Source organism: Gastrolobium bilobum, unplaced genomic scaffold, assembly GCF_033153095.1.
Source record: "Gastrolobium bilobum isolate Gb01-03AN ecotype WA unplaced genomic scaffold, APGP_CSIRO_Gbil_v1 utg27014, whole genome shotgun sequence".
Lineage (NCBI taxonomy): Eukaryota > Viridiplantae > Streptophyta > Magnoliopsida > Fabales > Fabaceae > Gastrolobium > Gastrolobium bilobum.
Window position 1 is genome coordinate 80,587 of NW_026899978.1, and position 20,990 is coordinate 101,576.

The 20,990-nt window shown below is 34.3% G+C and overlaps 1 protein-coding gene across 1 annotated transcript; it reads left to right on the plus strand.

Moving 5' to 3' along the window:
• Positions 1–11,654: 11,654 nt before the first annotated feature.
• On the plus strand, positions 11,655–20,911 carry LOC133294611 (homeobox protein knotted-1-like 6). The gene is made up of 5 exons (XM_061493314.1): positions 11,655–11,939; positions 12,138–12,251; positions 12,378–12,522; positions 20,105–20,343; positions 20,753–20,911. The coding sequence occupies exons 1-5, from the start codon at positions 11,655–11,657 to the stop codon at positions 20,909–20,911; spliced, it is 942 nt and encodes a 313-aa protein (XP_061349298.1).
• Positions 20,912–20,990: the final 79 nt, after the last annotated feature.

Consider the following 20,990-nt stretch of genomic DNA (forward strand, 5'->3'; position numbering starts at 1 on the left):
TGTTTAGTGGCCATTGATCAATGCATTAAGGATAAGCGATTGAGCTTGAATGCAGTACAATCCTCTTTTTCGTGGCCTTTAACGTATTAAATGATGTAAGATAAGCACGTGTAACAATCAAGATAGAAAACGATCACGAGTAATTTTGCCATTGATAGAGAAAGGCCAGAACAAAAAATATGTACATAAAGGAACTTCCAACTATTTTCATTTAAAAAGTTATTCGAACTTTATTTAGAGGGGAATATTCATTCTTCTATCATTTTTCCACTACCATTTATCATCCGCTATATTCCGTGATATACTTATAGGGCTTTATTAATATCGTGCAAAAGGGGAGAAGCTCTTTTATGCTATAGAGATAATCATGTGTGAGACTTATAAAAAAAAAAAAGAAGCAAAGAAGCAACACGAAAATCGATGTATGTGTAGGAGAAAAAAATACTCTCCTACAACATAAGAGTATATTTTTCCATACTTATAATATTAAAATGGTAGTGAATTGGTAATAGAAAAAAAAATGATAATATAAATGTCCTACCTCTATTAAAAATATTGTCGTACAGAGCTATACTAATGTTCAATTGTTTTTATTATTATTCGAAACATTTACATAAAAGTGAGTGGATCTCAGTAATCTTTTCTATCTTATCTCTTTACAATAGAATCACTCACTTTTATGTTAGTGACAAAAAAAAAAAATTGCATTGAAAAAGAAAATATATATATGAGGGAGAAACTCTAGCACAAATAATGGAAATTGAAAGAAAGAACAACATTATAAATGCAAATGAATTAAACCTTTTATGAATTTCAATGAAAAATTATCAAGCATGTAAATGAATTAATAAGGAATTGTTCAAGTTTAATTAATGTTTGGAGTCGAGTCCACAGAAATGTAACTGTGCTAAAATTTGTGTAGGCAGATTTTTGTCACTGATATCATCTTATTCGACTCAAATCGAATTATTTGAGTAATTGATTAATCAATTCATAATATATTAAAAAAATCAATAAAAAAAAAGTGGTGGTCCAATTGTGCAATAGGCCCCACGATATCATACTAGAAGCGAAGACAAATGGTGAGTGGAGACTCGGAGGTCTTTCATTCTATCTCATTGAGTTAGTAGTGCATGATTTGAGTGAGATAAATTGTCTGCGAAGCTCAACCTTAGAAACGTTATCTCCCATGCTATGTTACATTTTAAATCTTATCTTACAATTCTAGGCTCCCATCCTGTATATAATAAACACAATCATTCACATTCCGCCACGTACTTGATAGTCTCACAGATTGAGAGCTTGAAAATGAGGTTATGGAACTAAGAAAGAAAAATGCAAGAGCAAGTACTGATCACACTCACACGAGGGAAAACAATTTTTTCAGTTATTATATAGTTCCCTGCGCTAAGTGTTACATTCATATTTTTCTTGCAAATTTATATTCAATCGAGCATGAATGTTTTCTCTTTTTAAAAGTGATTTTATAATATTTTGCAGACAAAAAACTTGATATTAAAAGAAAATATACTCTATCTTCACGGAAATTAATTAGGCCTGTTTAGTGGATATATAGAATAGGATAGGAATAAATAGGATAAGAGAGTTAAATAATAATAGAAAATGATATGAGCACGATAAACTTGTATTATTTGATGTGCACTAAGTAAGATGTCTGATAAAATAATCTTATCATATCAAGTATTCGAAGCGAATCATATAATGTTAAGATATTGTACAAAAATATCATTTTTTGAAAATTTCATATATTTTTTAAAATTTATTTTTAAACTAATTTTTTTAACTTATTTACACATTAGTTCTTATCTTAAATTATTAAAAAAAATTTAAAGTCTCTAATTTAAATAAAATATATTAAAATATATAAATAGATTACAAAAATTTTTGAAACAAAAATATTAAATTTTCACCAGATAAATTTCTAAAAAATAGGTTTTAAATTGATTATCAATATTGGTGGTCGTGCTTAGTGACAGGGTGGCTAGCGGTGATGGTGGCTGGTGCACTGGTTGGCCGGTTGAAGTAATGGTGATTGTAGGGGCTAGTGATAATGGGTGGTGGCGATGGTGTCGGCAATGTCCGATGACAATTGTGGTGGCTAAATGATGGCGGTGACAGTGGTGGCCAATGGTGGTGGTGATTGTTGGTGCCTAGTGATTGGGGGTAACAGTAGCCTAAGGTGGTGACTGATTGGTGGTGATGGCAGTGGCCGCAATGACGCAATATGATGGTGGTTTAAAAAATAAGATTTCAAATGTCACAGCTGTGTAAAAGCCAACTTACAAGTTCAATGGTTGATGGAAGTGATGGTGATGGTGGCACCCATGGTGACCACTGATAATTGTTATGGTTGACTAATGATGGTGGTAGTGATGGTTGGTGCTTGGGGTGATGGTGGTGGTGACCAGGGATGGCGATAGAGTGGTGATAGTGGTGGCAATGGTGGTTACCAGGGGTGGTAGCTCATGGTAATGGCCATTGGCAATGATGGTGGTACGTGGTAGTAATGAGTGATATAGAGATGGCTGATGGCTGATGTCGACAACGTTGGTTAGTTGGTGATAAGTGTTGACCTTCACATGCTTAACAAAGTTCATAGAAGAAGAGTACATGACTATATTTAGAATAAGAGAGATGTGATATTTGCTATCATATATAGTATACCTAAGTCCTCTCTTAAAATAGCTTATCCTGATGCAAATATGATAAAATAAACCAACGCGATAAACTTATATTTTATTAATTCACCCAACGAGGATATTATACCCTATCCTATCTTGGAATCTTTATTTGACCAACAAACGAGCTCTTTAATTTATGGAAAATATGTGAAAGCCACAACTTTATATGTGATGTGACACCAGATCATGGTGTCGTAATAAAAAGGGCCTAGATCAGTGTTATTAAACCCGGTCCGGGCATCGACCCGGTCGGGGTACTGGGTCATTGGGTCACTGGTCGGACCGGTTGACCCGGATCTATATAGATATATAAAAATATATATAAATATGAACATATAAATTCAATTATATTCTTCATATCTAAAATAAATTAAACAAGCTTCATTAAATAAGCTGAAAAATATGAAGCATAAAAAAAAATGTATACTATTTCTATGTCAATTTAAATTACAACTCAGAATCCCTATAAACATACCTCTCAATGACATTGAACTCATATTTTTCAAATTCAATTACATTAAAAACGACATATGTCATAATCTCTTAATTTATTATTCCGCAAATTGCTTCAGTATTGGAAGTTGAAATTGGAGGTAGGGGTGTAAATGGGTCAGGCTGGCCCAGCCCAGCCTACGACCCGGCCTACATTGAGCCCGGCCAGGCCCGGCCTTTCAGAAAAGTAGAGTAGGCTTAGGCTTATAAAAAAGCTTTTTTAACAAATAGGCCATAGGCCAATTTTGTCAAGCCCGACCTACAGCCTCCTAGGCTGGCCTATTTAATTTATTAAAATAAAATAATAAAATAATATTTATTTTATGTGGCAAAGACGCAAAGTACCAAATACCAATATCTCTTACTTTTTCTGCTATTTTATTTTATGAAAGGAAAACTTGTCTAATGTCTCCAAATCTTACATGCTGTTGCAGCTTAATACCATGGAGCAATGGGTACCTTGCTGGATTATGATGTTACTGATGAAGATCTTTCAATAATACTCTTCTTTCCCTTGTCTTGATGGTGGTTTAAAGATTTTTAGATGAATGATATTCTCTTGTAGACTTTATTTCAGCATCCAGTAATTGTATTTTTCTTATTTTTCCCATTTCTTTGACTCTATTCCTCTATGATATACATTCTAGAGCTGGGGTATTATGTTGACTCTTTCTTGTTTGTCATTTTTTTCTTATGAGAAGTACTAGCGCATGCATGAATGAAACTTTCTTTGCTCTATACAATTATTTTTTTTGCTTAGTATCTACAGTGGGAAGCCTACAAGGCCTGTAGGCCATGTCAGGCTTTCTTATTTTAAAAAATAGGTCGGGCTTGGCCTACAAATAAAGCCTTTAGTAGGCCAGATAGGCTGAATTTTTTTTGACGTAGACTTGGGCCACGAAGGCCAAAGCCCGGCCCAGCCCAGCCCAGCCCATTTACACCCCTAGTTGGAGGTCATTGTTATATTAGCAAATAAAATTACAAAAATAATTTAAAATGAGTTCTACATTTTTCTGACAAGATGAAATAATTTTGATTATTTGTTTTCTTTTATTTAAATCATGACCCGTTCGGGTCACTGGGTCACCGAGTTTGGCCGGTTTTGTCCGAGTTTTGACCGAGTTTGTCCGGGTCTATGCTTGAGTGGTTCAATGCTTGACCCGAACCGGTCTGATGACCGGGTCGCCGGGTCCCGGGTCGACCCGGCCGGGTCTGGTCGGGTTTTACAACACTGGCCTAGATTGTGTTTGGCCCGGTCCATTCATACACCCGGTTTGCTACTGCAATCCTCGTTCCTCGTTAATTGTTGTCTTTGGTTGTCACAGTACTGAAAATTTTCTGCATGTTTATTTTAGTTAATTTTCCAAAAATATTTTTTAAGATGTAAATGAAAGATGGTTGAAATACTTCAACAAGCTGTTTAATGGGGATGGAAATACAAGCGATGTGGACTTAGAGGACGCGTATGATGATATGAATAGAAGATTTGTACGCAGAATTAATACACATGAAGTTAAGGAGGCTTTAAAGAGGATGAAGACTAATAAAGCCTTGGGGCCTGATGGTGTCCCTATTGAAGTGTGGAGAGGCCTGGGGGATGTGGCAATAAAATGGTTGACCAATCTTTTTAATAAGATTCTCCAGACGAATAAGATGCCTGATGTATGGAGGAAAAGTATGATTGTGCCTATCTACAAAAACAAGGGAGATATACAGAATTGTTCAAACTATAGAGGCATTAAGCTAATGAGTCATACTATGAAGCTGTGGGAGAGGGTTATTGAACATCGCTTGAGGAGAGATACCAAGGTTTCTGTAAATCAATTTGGATTTATGCCTGGAAGATGTACCATGGAAGCCATTTTCTTGATGCGACAACTAATGGAAAGATACCGAGAAAAGAAGAAGGACTTGCATATGGTGTTCATAGACCTTGAGAAAGCATACGATAGGGTTCCAAGGAAAGTTTTATGGTGGGTCCTGGAGAAGAAAAAGGTTCCATTAAAGTATGTAAAGGCAATCAAGGATATGTATGATGGGGCTACTACATGTGTAAAAGCTTGTAACGGATCATCAAGTTATTTTCCTATCACGGTAGGTGTACACCAAGGGTCGGCTCTAAGTCCTTACCTATTTGCCTTAGTTATGGATGAACTAACAAAAGATATTCAAGAGGAAGTGCCATGGTGTATGCTTTTTGCAGACGATATTGTGCTTATTGATGAGAGCAAGGAGGGTGTTAATAGAAAACTTGAATTGTGGAGAAGCACATTGGAATCCAGAGGATTCACATTAAGTCGAAGCAAGACTGAGTATCTGAAGTGTGAGTTTTCTCTGGTACAAGATGAGGACCAAGAACCTGTGCATCTAAATGGTCAAGAGGTACCCAAAAAAAATGCTTTTAAATACTTGGGCTCCATTTTACAAAATGGTGGAGAGATTGATGAGGATGTAAATCACAGAATCAGAGCAGGGTGGATGAAATGGCGTAGTGCATCTGCATTTTTGTGTGACCGCAAAATTCCCCTGAAGTTAAAAGGAAAATTCTATAAAACGGCAGTACGACCGGCAATGCTATATGGAGCGGAATGCTGGCCAGCACATAGGCAACATGAGCATAAGATGGGAGTAGCAGAGATGAGGATGTTAAGGTGGATGTGTGGGTACACAAGGATGGATAAGATAAGAAATGAAGATATTCGACGAAAGGTCGGAGTAGTACCGGTAGCCGAGAAGATAAGAGAACATAGATTGAGGTGGTTTGGGCACGTGATGAGAAGACCCATGGATGCTCCTGTAAGAACAGAAGTTTGTTACCAAGAGCTAAACACAAAAAGAGGCAGAGGTAGGCCGAAGCTTACTTGGGGAAAGTAGTAAAACAAGATTTAATGGAGTGGGATATAGATTGGCGGACAGTATGTCTTAGAAAGGAATGGAGAAAAGCTATAAGTATGGTGGAGGGTTAGACCCGCTGTTATTCCTATGTTCCAGATGGTCCTTTTTTAGTCTTTTTCCCCTTCATTTCCCCCACTTCTTCTTGTCCCTTTCTTTTTTACTTTTATTTATTTATATATACATATATTTTTATTTCATTTTATTTTATTTTATTATTTTATTTGTGTATTTGTATTTATTTATTTATTTATTTATTTATTTATTTTTTATTTTTTATTTTTTTTACTTTTTTTCAACCGTTTTGTATCTTTCATGTGGGTTCATCTGCCACCGACCCCAATTAATTTGGGATAAAGGTGTTGTTGATGTTGATGTTGATGTTGATTTTTTTCAAAAAAAATTAAAATAAAAAAGCGAAAAGTTACCACAAAAGAAAACAAATGATGATTATTATTCTTCACTGAGTGGGACACCTTTTGAGGGCATGAATGAACCTTCATGATCTCTACAGCATGAGACATAAACTCGTGGAGAATCTGTTTTACTCTTAAAAAGTAACCACTCTATGTTTGAATCACATTTCTGAACAATGATTCGGCAGTATGTTTAATTTAATAAAATACTTTCTCCAACATCGTAAGTGTTTATGTATTTATATATATATATGCCATCTTGACAAAAGTTCTTGACAGATGATATTCTTGTACTCTCATAAAACTTTTGGACTTCCTGAGATCATTTTCAGGAATTTTTTAAACAAACAAGTAATAGACTTAAATAATAACATGCATTGGCCTCTTTTAATGCAATATTGGAGTATGTATATCATTGAATTGTTTGTGTGGTGAAAGATACAGTGGTATAAATCAAAGCTCAATGGAGAATCAATTTGCGTATAAGCAAAGAGTGAGATTAAAGGGGTATTGTGTCTAAGAATATATATAGTGGCTCTCTAAGTACGTATATTTCTCTTGATAGTATGTAGAAAGTATCTCTTATGGCTAAAAAATTAGAGGTATTTAAAAATGAGGAATATTTTCTAATGATGAGTGAGATAATGGGTTATAATCGTTTTACCCTAATGAGCCCCATTGTGTGTGAGACAAACACATTCACCTATATGTGTGGTCTTTACTTGTGTGTGGGAGTGAAATCTCTACAATTAAAAATCTCATTTTGACGGGGATTGGTCTTTAGTTATAGCTACAAGATAATGTTGAGATTACTCAAAATCTCACTTTATAGATGCTAAGAAATGATCCCTCAAAAGAGTCTTAGTGACCAACCCGTTCATATGACCGGTCCAGAACAATCATTGTTTTCAATCTCTTGCCCCACTTTCTTTATATCTTCAAAGTGCTTTGGAATAAATGACTATGCACGATTAAGTTTTAAAATTAAAAATACACATATATACATAACGGAGAGTCAAAGAGAAGGAGGATATAGTGTAGCGGCGGAGGAATTAAGCAGATTTTCAGGACCAAGTAAGAAAGGAAAAGAACCTCGTTCTTGGGAGATATAAACTATGAACCCTCCACGACCTTATCCATGGATACATATGAACGAAATATTTTTGTTCTATTTTTCATTAATTAATCCTTTTTTGAATTATTATAATCCTTGCTATCCTTTGCTAATAACTCGTTTTTTGTGTTTTTTTTTTTTTAAAGAAAAGGTTTCTCATGATATGATGATGTCAAAGAAAATGAAATGCGGATAAAGATAGATTTAAAAACCCAAAAGAAAAATGCTGTAGCACTCTGCCTAAGAAGAAAAAGAACGACCGCATCATGCATTAAAAAGAAGGAGAAGCAGACCAAAAGAATATAGGAATTTCAGCCACCTTCAATAAACTAAAGATGTGATTCCTAACAGCCAAGCGGGGTTAGGATAAAGGTGTCAAAATGGGTTGACACGACATGAATTTGACACAATATGAATACATCAACACGAACACAATACTAATTTTTATTCGTGTCAAAATCTTCAACACTAACACGATATGAATTTTTTTTACGAGTTAACACGATACAACACGAATAACACGTAAAATAGGGGTCAAAATGGTAATTGACAAAAAAAAATTTAAAAAATGTCGAAATTAAAAAAATAATAATAAAATAATTAAAAAAATATGGGTCAACACGAACACGAATACATCAACGCGAACAGGACACGAATTTTTTACGTGTCATTTTTTCCAACACAAACATGACATGATTTTTTTATTGCGAGTTAACCCGAACACGAATTTTCGTGTCGTGTCACAGATCGACCGCGTGTCATAACCTATATTTATATCCCTAGGTTAGGATGAGCGTTGGCCCTCTAAACTCAGACAATTCTTCCTAAATCTTACGGAAAGATTAAAAAAAAAAAAAAAAGATTTGAAGGGTTGGCCCCCACTTAAAAAACGTCCATGTCATAGATTCCTTCATGTCCTAATTAGTTCGCTTGGTTTTGAAAAAATTCTTATGTAATCTAAAGAGCAATACATATAGGATTTTATTTTTGTCCACTCTAAGGTGGTGGGATTGATTTATATTATATGTTTCAAGTCTCTGATTTCCTTAATGGTAGTCAGGAGGTTGCTTCTCCGTATGCAACCAACATATGGTGAAACACTTGCACGAACTCAATGCTCAAGTCAAAGTGAAAGAGATGGAGTAATGTGTAAAGTAGAAAATCGGGCATAAGCTCTATATATAGATATTGTTGTGAATATTTCATGGTACGAATAGTGGAAACGAGCGATTGCTGCGGGTAAGGATTGTGAAGATAAGCACAATGCAATTGGGAGAAAAAACAAGACATAGAAAAATGCAATACGCAATGCACTATCCACATATATATATATATATATATATATATATATATATATATATATGGAGCAGGATCATCTTACACCAGTATAAGAATAATAAATTTTACACCAAATCTTAATCATTGATTTTCTGCATCTAACGGTTAAGAATTATTATATATGTCTCACTCATTAACTAATTTTTAATTCCCAATAAATCTCAACCGTTAGATGCACGAAAATCAGCGGTTAAGATTTGGTGTAAGATTTATTATTTTTACGCTGGTGTAAGTTGATCCTATCTATATATATATATATATATATATATATATATATATATATATATATATTGAAAGAGCTTCCTATGTAATTTGACAAAACTTAACCAAATTAACTAGCCGTATTTCAATGAATTGGTAAAGATTTTAAAAAATAAAGAATAAGGTCATGGGTATATTTTTTAATTAATTGAAATGTATTTCGGTTTTTTTTATGGGAAAAAAGAAAAAAATTCCCATTCTAATGTCAAAAGCACTGGTAAAGATTTACAAAAATAAAGAATAAGATCATGGGTATATTTTTTAATTAATTGAAATGTATTTCGGTTTTTTTTTAAGAGAAAAAAGAAAAGTTTGCCCATTCTAATGTCAAAAGCACGCCATACAAGTGTTAATAATGACTTACAATAGCACTTATTAATGATATATATCGGTATAAGTCTTCTCCTATGAATCGGAAAGACTAATCTCCCTTTGAGGAGAGAGGCACGTCTTCTGGCCCTCAAAATTTTTTCAAGAATTTGAACCCTGACCCGAGCAAATTCTTGGAAACTCAGTTCTCAACTGAGTTACCTTTAGGATTTTTTATATACAACTATTTTAATTTGAACACCACTTATTTTTGTTTTCAGAATAAAATTATATTACGAGCTTTGCTAATTATGCAAAGCTTTCGTTACAATTGGTATGATCAATGAAAAAGTAATCTATATATATATATTGAATTTTAAAGAAAATAATTAAAGATATTTTAATTCTTAAATTTTAGTGAGATAATTAAGATTATAATTCAGCATAAATTAAAACAATCATAATGCATGAGATCAGATTTTCACTATAAATTTAATCAATCATGGTGTGTATGAAAAAAAGAATACGATACACTTTATATCAAATCAATCTTGAGTATACCATTATTTACTCACTTTAAAACAAAAACTTACTTTAAAAATAAAAAAAGGCATGCATTAGATAAGTCACTGAGTGTTAGAAAGCCAATAGTATACATGTCAAATGAATAGCGAGAATGAGGAAAGAATAGATTAAATCTTAGACTTTGTGTAACTTCTATGGGGCGGCGCTGCGCAAATGATGAGGCCATATAAAGATAAATTGTAAAAAAAAAAAAAATTATAAATAAATAAGAAAGTGACAAGCTATCTTTATAATTAATTTTTTTTCTAGCGACTATTTTTTAAGAAAGATATATCATATAATTTCTTGATGGTGTAATTTTTTTTGTAATAAGAGCATTAACAATAAATCCCATATCCAATTACGCATAATAAATTAAATTAGGTGTTTTGATGTTATTTATGGGAGATACGTTATGTTTTTTTTTAAAGTACTTATAGTGTTATTTTTCAACAAAAATTAAAAATATAGTATATATAGTTATTTAACTATTTCATTTTCATTATTAAAGTTTTTAAAGTCAAGAAAAAAATAAATAATAGACACATTATAAGAGTTATATTTATTTTATTTTTTTGAGTTTAAATTTAACATGTTATTAATTTTAAGATTTTTTTCTGATTTTTTTTCTCAATTGTGTTGTGTCTCCACCTATTTGATAATACTAATTCCCTTCAGTTCTTTTTTTTTTTTTTTTTGATAACATTTCCCTTCAGTTCTTTAGGTATATATAATGTGACAGTTTTTGCCACTAACCCCAAGTTATTTTGCCTAAAATTTTCTTATGTTTTTTAGATATTTAAATTTTTAACATTACTGACAGATAAAACCTACTGGCCAATTAATTTTTTTGTTTCTCAAGATATCTCCATTTATTTGGATGAGACTAATTCCAAAGCTTAAAGATTTTTTATCACTATCCTCAAGGTGACTCGCCTACTAGCCATTTTTAATTACTGTTGTCTCTCGCCCTTAATTTTACCCATTATAAAGTTACGGTAAGCCACCTGCGACGTGATCAATGAGGACCCGCAAATCAAGTGAGATATTGTTAGCAATAAAATCGTGTTTTATTTTGTCTTGTCATTTTATTCTTTCTGTAGTGCACAAGCTTCGCTTTCCAACTCTTTTATCACTGTCACGCCTTCAATTTCCATTTCGGTTCTTGCACAAGAATCTCTCCACCACTATTAGGTCTTCAATTTTCAATTTGATTATTTAACATGTATCCTCTCAGGTTAAATAAAACATGACATGATCATGTAGGAAAAATATAATCATACAAAGATAAATTAACTATATTAATTTTGTAACTATTTATTTTAATAAAAAATTTTCTCTTTTTCTTTATCATTTTTCATTTACCTTTGTATGTGTAACATATATATCCACTCCGAACTTATTAATATCTTAGTCCACTAATATTTTATAAGAAGCATAATGTTCAAAAACAATCCTTATTTCTCACCCTGCCACTATCACTTTCTCTCTCTCTATATATATATATATGCACCAATCTAATTCTTTATGATGAACTATGATTTTCTTTTGAAAAATAAAAAATAAATGGAGAACCTGTACGGCTTTCACTACTCAGAGCAGTCATCTATGGCTCCTCCGCCGCCGCTATTAACATCGACCAGTCACAACGTGATTTCATCAATCGGTGCCCAGTTAGTCCGGTCCGGACCGGCGCAGTTAGTCCGGTCCGGTTGTTCTTCATCGGATGCAGAGTCGTCTAAGGTTGTCTTGCAGCAGGACGAGGATGAGGTTTCCAAAGTTCTTGGTGCTAAAGTTGCTTCTCATCCTCTTTTTCCTCAGCTTCTCCATGCCTACATCGATTGCCAGAAGGTACTCTAATATATGAATATAAATATATATATATATGATTTGAACGATATAAGTTTGCAATATTCAGGTATGATTTTCGTCATCACATATATATATATATATAGAGTGGCTTAGGGACCAAACCCTTTTTAAATTTGTTTTCTTCAACCAATGAATCAGTTATACTTAGGAAGTTAAATTTTGTGTTTTAATTTTCAGGTGGGAGCGCCGCCAGAGATGGCGCAACTATTAGATGAAATCAGAGGGGAGCATAGTGATGTGTGTCAGATATCTACCTTCTTCGGTGCTGATCCTGAGCTCGATGATTTCATGGTCTCTTTTTCAAAAAATTCATTAACTAAACTGCAAACCCTAAGTTTCGGTGTCTTTCTTAATTAATTCGATTGATCAGTACTCAGGTTAATTGTACTCGGTTTATTTTTGCTTGTTGCATCGAAGGATACGTATTGCAATTTATTGGTGAAGTTCAAATTGGATCTCTCAAGGCCTTTTGACGAGGCAACCGCGTTCCTCAACGACATGGAAACGAAGCTTAACTCCATCTGCAATGGTCCTCATGCCAGAAACAACACTCCTGAACCTGGTCTCTCTCTCTCTCTCTCTCTCTCTCTCTAGTTTTCTGTGATTTTTTAAATCGAGACATATAGCTAATAAGTTCAGTTAACAAGGTTTGCATCTAATAAATTAATGTGGAAAACATTCACTCATAAAATAATACGAATTAAGGTTCTCAGGTTAGCCAAAAAGGCCTAAAGTACACTTGATGAGGAACTGGCTCACATGGAAGCACTGTTGTCATGTGGTTTATGTTTTCTTATACGTACGTCGTTAGCTTCCTTAATGATAAGATCTACCTCCTTCAGGACACATGTGTGGGGAGTGCACTTCTAAAATTGCGATTTTAGTTTTTGTGTTGATTAAAATACAAACCAAAAAAAGAAACATGGACTTCTTTTTTCAGCGTATATAGACTAGTTTATTTATTCATGTTTTTCGACTTCCCATCACCGAAAGTGAGTTGGTTTAATATGTGAGAATTGTTGATGAATTTCTAAATTATTTTCTGTTAATAGTACTTTTTCACTGACACATATTAGTGGACTTCTGTTTCTGTTATTGCTGTTGAAGGATGTTAGTGTTTTTGGTCATGTAATATAGACAAGTAATTGAGTTTGGCATTTCTTGGTACAGCTGTTTAGCTTAATGAAACTCTCTCTATATATTGATAACGAATACTTCAATCGCATGTGTCTTTAAACAGTTTTTGGTTGCATGTGATGTGCTTGATGACCCTCTCTATGTGTTTAAATTTTGAGAAATGCTGTATAGCTAGAAAAAATTTGACATATTTCAGCTTGAATTTATCAAGATTCAAGGTGGTGATTGGATGAGTAAATTCGGCAATGACCACTCATCAGTCCAAAAGTCAATAAACTTGCTTGATTTTGCAAAAATTATGGCAATCTAATAATTTTTCTTGGATTTCATGATATAGAGAGCTTTATATCTTAGTACGTAGCATGTTTATATATTTTATTAAACAGCACTTAACAAACATTATTCCAACTATTCAGCGGTCAATTAATATATACATAATACTTTTATGATTAAACTACATACACGTATAAAAAATTGATAAAGGTTAATCAATTAAATGTATATATAGTTGATAATCACCATGATGTTATCTCATGATTGTATATGAAAATGCATGCTAGAAGCTTGCACTAGTTAAAAGGTATATGTTGTACATTAAAAGAATAATTGTATAATTATTTTGGGTTTATCTAATCTCATGTTATATGAGAGAAGATCTCTCGTGTTATAGACACAAATGTGGTGGAGCCCATCATTTACAAAAAAAAGGAAAACAAAAAAAAGAGTCACGATTTATTTTTGATGAGTCTATTGGAGATAAAACTAATCTTATGTTGTATAAATTTTAGGTTTGTTTTTCTTATGAAATAGGCTACCTATGTTTCGCGCCCTAACTCCTCCGAAGCAAGACACTCACCAACACCCACACCACTAACCGATCGCCTCCCGGAGCCCTACCACCGTAAAACGTCTCACTTAATTGCCTCCTCCACCATGTACACATTATACTACTAGCGCATCTCCTCCTTTCATCTCACTGGTGGTCCCACCCTTTTTGTCGGCATCTTCTGCCTTTGCTCCAATTGTCAGCACCGTCAGGTGTTAGTCACATGTCCAAATTTTGGTTGTTTGACCCGTCTAGGATCAAACCCGGCCAACTTGTAATTGTTAATGTATAGATTGAGTTGAAATTATATTCGTAATGGGGTGGTAGGTCTCGCAACTATAATCAGTGTCACCTCGTTGTGAATATAATTCCCACTCAACCTATATAAACAATTACTGGCAGATGGGTCAAAAAGCCTCAGCTTTTGTGCTATTTTTGCCATGTTTAACAAAAAGCTGTTATCTCCTCCACCACCGAGTAGCTTGTTCACTCCTGATCAATATTGGAATTTTGAAATATGATGAAATCATATATTCATTGGTAACGAGCTAAGTGATATTCACATAAATGTAAAAACTTATAAATTCATTGCGTTAAAATTTTGGGTTGAGATATAGTGTCGAATCTAGGGGTGTAAATGGGTTGGGCTAGGCTAGGCTTTGGCTTAAATAGGCCAAGCCTGTGTAACAAACATTGGGTATGGTCTGGCCTATTAGCCTGTGTAGGCTCCAAATTACAAGTCTGGTCTGACCTATATTTAAAAAATAATAGCCTTGACCTAGGCCTATTAGCCTGTTAGCCTGTTTAAGCCTATTAAACATTCAACAATTAAAAAATAATTAAAATAATATATTTTATTATTCAAAATTATTAAATAATAATTTTATTTATCATATTTTAAATAAATAATACGATATAGGCCGGCCTGTAGGCTTGTAAGTTCGAATGTGCAAAAAAGCCTATGGCCTGTTTTCTTTACTACTTATAGTAGGTCAAGTCTGACTTAATATAGGCTAGGCTGTACCATTTACACCCCTAGTCGAATCCATTTGTTATAGTTGAGTTAACTTAATCCATTAGTGATAGTTTCAGCCATAGGCTTCTCATGGCCCACCTGACACTCATCACCCACCAGACCTCAGTTCCATGCTTCTGAATCTTAATGATCTCCACTCTGTAGGGGTGTGCATGACAACCATTCTATTCCCTAACACTGTTTTTGAAAAGAAACAATTCTTTTCTATTTTTGTTCCTTGGAACAGTTTCTGAGAATAAAAAATGTGTTTGATAACATATTCAATTTTTATTCCAAGAATGAGAATTGCTTTTGATAACACAACAAATAATATAATAAAAAATAATTTCTATTAAATATAAAAAATGGATCATAATTTTTCTTTCCGTATGGTGTGGTTGTGGTGGTGGTGGTGGTGGTGGTGGTGGCGGCGGCAGAGGGTGGCATGGTGGTGGCGGTGGCGATGGAGGTGGTGGTAGGTGACAGTGGTGGTGGTGGTGGTAATGGTGGCGGGGTGGTGGTGGTGACAGTAGTGGCTGTGACGATGGTGGTGGTGGTTGGTGGCGGCGACGGCGGCGATGTCGGTGGTGGCTGCAGCAATTATAGTGGTGGTTGGTGACAGTGGTAGTGATGGTAACGGTGGCGTTGTGGTGGTGGTAGTGGTGGTAGAGGTGACAGCAGTGGCTGCGACAATGGTGGTTGGTGACATTGGTGGCGGCGACAATGGTAGCGGTGGCATGGTGGTGGTGGTTGTGATGGCATCATGGAGATGGTGGTGGTGGTGGTTGCGGCTGCGGCGGTGGCGGTGGTGGTAGGTGACAGTGGTGGTGGTGATGGTGGCAGTGGTGGCGGCGATGGTGGTGGTAGTGACGTGGGTGGTGTAATGGTGGCGATGGTGGTGGTGGTCGGTGGCGGCGGTGTCGATGGTGGCTGCAACAATGATAGTGGTGGTTGGTGACAGTGGTGGTGATGGTAGCGGTGGTGGTGGTGGCAGTGGCGCGTGGTGATGGTGGCGGCAGTGGTGGCGGCGATGGTGGTGGTAGTGACGTGGGTGGTGTAATGGTGGCGATGGTGGTGGCGGTCGGTGGCGGCGGTGTCGATGGTGGCTGCAACAATGATAGTGGTGGTTGGTGACAGTGGTGGTGATGGTAGCGGTAGCGGTGGTGGTGGCAGTGGCGCGTGGTGATGGTGGCGACAGTGGTTGCGATGATGGTGGTGGTGGTGGTTGCAGCGGTGGTAGTTGTGGTGGTGGTGATGGTGGCATGGTGGTAGTGATGGGTGGAGGTGGTGGTAATGGTGGCGGTGGCATCGTGGTGGTGGGGGTGGTCACGACAACACTAGTGGTACGACGACGACGACGACGATGGTGGCAGTGGTCATGTTGGGATGATGGTGGTGGTGGTAGTGATGGTGGTAGAGATGGAAAGTGATTAAGAGATATAAGTATTTCTCATTTTGTGCCCGAGAACAAAAAAGCAGAAATTTTCTGATTCTTTTTTCTTTTCCCCAGCACAAAAATTAATTCGGTTCATCCTGAGAACAAAAAATTAAATCGGTTTTACCAAACGAGTTTTCTATCCATTTCTGTTCCCAGGAACAAAAATTAAAAAAAAAAAATTGATTCCGGAAAAGTTGTCATGCGCACCCTAGGTCTTACATCTTATTCATCGAATTAGTTTATAATAGGAAAGATTATTTGCAATGGGCACCGGTAATTTATCTATATTATCCGTAAGGGTTTTAGGAAATAGAATAACAAAAATTTGAAGACCTCACTATCAAGCTGATAAGATAGATATCCAGTTGAAGAGAAGTGTTATAATTATAAAAGGGATAATTATACAATCTTAACTTTATTTGTCTATATATACGACATATTATAATAGAACAAAATCTTAACATATTTATTTCTTTATATTTAACTCCTTTTAAGAAAAAAATTACTCATATATATGATGTATTACTTCGTAGATAAAAAAAATATTTTAAATTCTAAATTCCAATTAAATAGCTTAAGATCACTAAAAGCATATATAACTTTGATTTGTAGAATAAAAAATTGCAAATTTTATGTCTCTTTGTAACTGTTTTATTTTATGTTATAGAACTAGCAGTGTATCAAATAATATCCCTTTGCATGTCACAGAATTATTCGCCGAGACCCTAAAAAAACTTTTGCTGGCCTAGATGACTTATTCTTTTGAAAAACTTCTATGTGAACTAATCATTGCATGTAATTCGATGATCTGTTTCTGAGTGCTATAATTGCAAAAGTAGAAAAGAGCACGGTGGAATTGGATATATATTTGAAGCGGTTAATGGTAAACAAATTCACTTTTCGATAATATTAGTTAATATTCAGACTAAATTGATTCATTTCATAATTAGGCGGGTGGCACATTCTTGGTAGCCCTTGCGAGCCTTTATCATTTTATTATGGGCACGGATCGAAATATCCGTGTCATTTGTACCTCAGATTCTTTAACATGAAGTTCTTTATTTCTAATTGTATGTCATGATACTTGTAATGATGTCTACTAGACAGTGTGGATATAACGAAAAAGTGCATGAGTCCAAACAGAACTGATATAATAATACCACGACACTTCTTCCTCACAATATTTTCAACTATAACAATTTTCTTACTTTATTCATTTCTCTCTGCTTTTTGCTGATAGAAATCAATGGCCCAAACTCCTCCTATGAGGGTCTGTAACAAACTTTTCTCTTAAATAAATTATAGTCCTTTCAAGCATGCATGGATCAGAAAAAGTCTTTGTTTAAAGTACTCAAATGGAAACAGTTTGCATTCAACTTCAAAGAGGTATGATTATGTCCATCATAAACCCTGAGAGACAAGATGTGCCTTGTCTTTGATCTTTATCATAATTAACACATTTAAGATTCTGTTCTATGTAGTAGTGTGGTTGCACGTGTTGTGAACTGATCGATCTCATCGTTTCCTTAGAAATCCGCTGTCTCTTTCCTTTTCTTTAATCTGATCACTTTTGCTTTTGGGGTTATCCATATAAATTAGTTGAAACCGTTGTACTTGAACACGTTCGGAATTGTTGCATAGTTTTATTATAGTAACACCAACTGCATGTACTTTATAAGATACATGTTCATTGGCTATTTTGGGTATATATATATATATATATATATATATATATATATATATTAGTTCCAGTTCTGGATAAAGCTACTTTCTTTAATTTGAGCATTGCGCTGGATCTGGAGATTATGGAGTGGAAAGAGTTTAATTTCTCTGGATCATCCAGTTATGAAGTACACACACAGAGGATTTATATATAAATGACTTTATATGCTTTTTCAGTTGATTGTATGCTTGTCTTGGTTATTTAAATGTATACTATTGCAGCAGGACTCTGTTGACACTTGACATATGTTCGAAAGACTTATAAAAGAACTACTAAATACTGCTAATTAAGTATATGGTATTTGCTATTTAGGGTCAATCTTCTAGGAATTAACTCCAATAATCTTCTAGGAAGATCTCTTGATGCTTAAGACAAATGGCAATTTAGCCCTTGGCAACTAAATTTGTTGTCCCTGCTTAGAGAAGTTGTAAAGTTTCTATTTAACTTATGTTAAATATTTTTAACCTAACATTAGTGGAGGAAATTGAAGAACGAGCTAAGAACATTCCAAGGGCAAGCCATTAGTTTAGGTCATTGCATGGTTAGTAATTCTGCTTGATGCAGATTTTTTGTCTTGGAAGGTAATGAAAGGAGCAGAAAGACAATGAGGGGAAGAGAAAAGTTTCCTTGGGTGTTTAAAATTTATAGGAAGGTAAATAAACTCAAAGAGGATGTATTTTCTCTCTTTTCCTCTCAAATGTCCATTATAATATAAACGTAAAACAAGGGTATTAGAATTCTGATTAATTGGTTCCTTTACTTATCTTCCAAAGGGAAGATATCCTATTATATTTCTTCCTTTCCTTTTCCAACTCATCCCTACTTGTTTCGTTTGATTTCATTAATAAAAAAATAAGAAACAAATCAAAACACAATGTCCATTTGGGAAAGTTGTTTTCTTTTTTAGAAACTCTAGATTTTAGCAAGGGAAATATAAGAATAATGTTGTACGAAGGAAAATATGATCATGTTACATATTATGACTATATATTACGGGTAGTACATAGTTATAATGTTAAAATTATTTTTTCTCTCTCAGCCACTTCACCCGATGACCTCCTAAGAAAAATGAATTTTTTTTTAATATTATAACTATGTATTATTTGTAGTAGATAGTTATATTTTTTTGCAGGATCAAATTTCTTTCCTGAAACATGACAGATTGAAACCCCTTTAAAGAAAGCACATAAAATATTTTTTGAACTTTTCCAAAAGCATTTTTTCTAGAAATTATTTGTTTAATTGTACCAAAGAGCATATTTTGGCTGGCTTTTGCAAAAAATAAAACGAAAGAAAGATCAATCTCATAAAAATCACGCAGTACTAGTTATTGCACACATATATATATATATATATATATATATATATATATATATATATATATATATATATATATATATTGTTTGCCAATTCTATGGTTGTTAAACATATGATATTATAAATAAGAGTCTGTTGTTAAGTTATTTGCTAGAAATTTCTTGGCTGATTATATATTTCTAACATTAAAATTGATTCAAATCTAGCAAAATATGGTAGATCCGTCCACCAACCATGTGGATCAACTGGTAAGGGATTATTCTAGCTTAACCAGTTCTCTCGAGTTTGAGTCCCTGAGAATGCAGTTGTATTAAAACTTATTAGGGAAAGCTTTGCCACTATTATGGTCCTACCCAATTAAAATTGGATTAGTTGAGTAATCGATAAATCAATAGATAATACTCATAAAAAAAATGGTAGATCCTTGTTGAAGTTGCTCTTCGCTTTATCTCCATTACTGCCGCCTTTTTGGTGTTTGACATATCAAATAATGAATCTATCTTAATATGGGATATGTGCCATAAATGGTTTATTTTCTCTGTGGATCGATATGCCATTGTTAATCGATTATCAAGCCTGTCTATCTCATCAAACACATTTTGATGCATGAACGTACAAGTGAAGTGACCAAGTGAACTTTGTGGGTTGAACTTTATAACTAATATTTTTGCTTTGATCAATTTGATAGATGAAGTTACTGCGTCATCTGAGAAGGATTTTATTAGGAAGGAGAAAGAGGCAATAGAAAGCAAGAGGATAGTTGAAGTTCAAGAGCTGAAGGATAATCTGCAACGTAGATATAGCAGCTACATTAGTAGTCTAAAGCACGAGTTTTCCAAAAAGAAGAAGAAAGAAAAGCTACCAAAAGAAGCAAAGCAAATCTTACTTACATGGTGGAATATTCACTTTAAATGGCCATACCCAACGGTAATTTAAACAAACATCTTTTCTTCCAAGCATCAAGTTAATTCTTCGTGTTAAAAAAAAAGAGGGAAAAGTGTTTATCCTTTTAAATGACATAATTTATATCCTTTCACTCTCACAAAGAGGTGGGACCCACACCTTTATTTTTTTTGTCAACTCTCTCTCTTTCTTTATTTATCTCTTTCTCTCTCTTAAAATGACACAACTTTACATCCTTTAAAATGACACACACTTTACCCAAAAAAAAAATGGTGCATAATTAGGTTCAGTCCATAAAACTTTATTCATTTAATTAAGATTCCTATTTGTCTTTATTAATTAAGCACTTGTCTAGACAATTGCTTTTAATTTGCCCATGACAAGTAGGTTTTAGTTTTAAATTTTAATTACAAAGTTGTCATTATTGGCCCAGGACGCAGATAAGGTTGCCTTAGCTGAATGGACTGGCCTAGACCAGAAGCAGGTAAACAATTGGTTTATAAACCAAAGGAAGCGCCATTGGAAATCTGAAATGCAAGCTACACTTTCGGATGGTCTCTATGGACCTCTCTGCTTCAGTGAGAGTGACTAAGGTGGGATCTCCCCAATTAATTTGCTTTTGCTGAATATAAATTAATGATGATTCATCACAATAAGCGAAGATTTTTGTG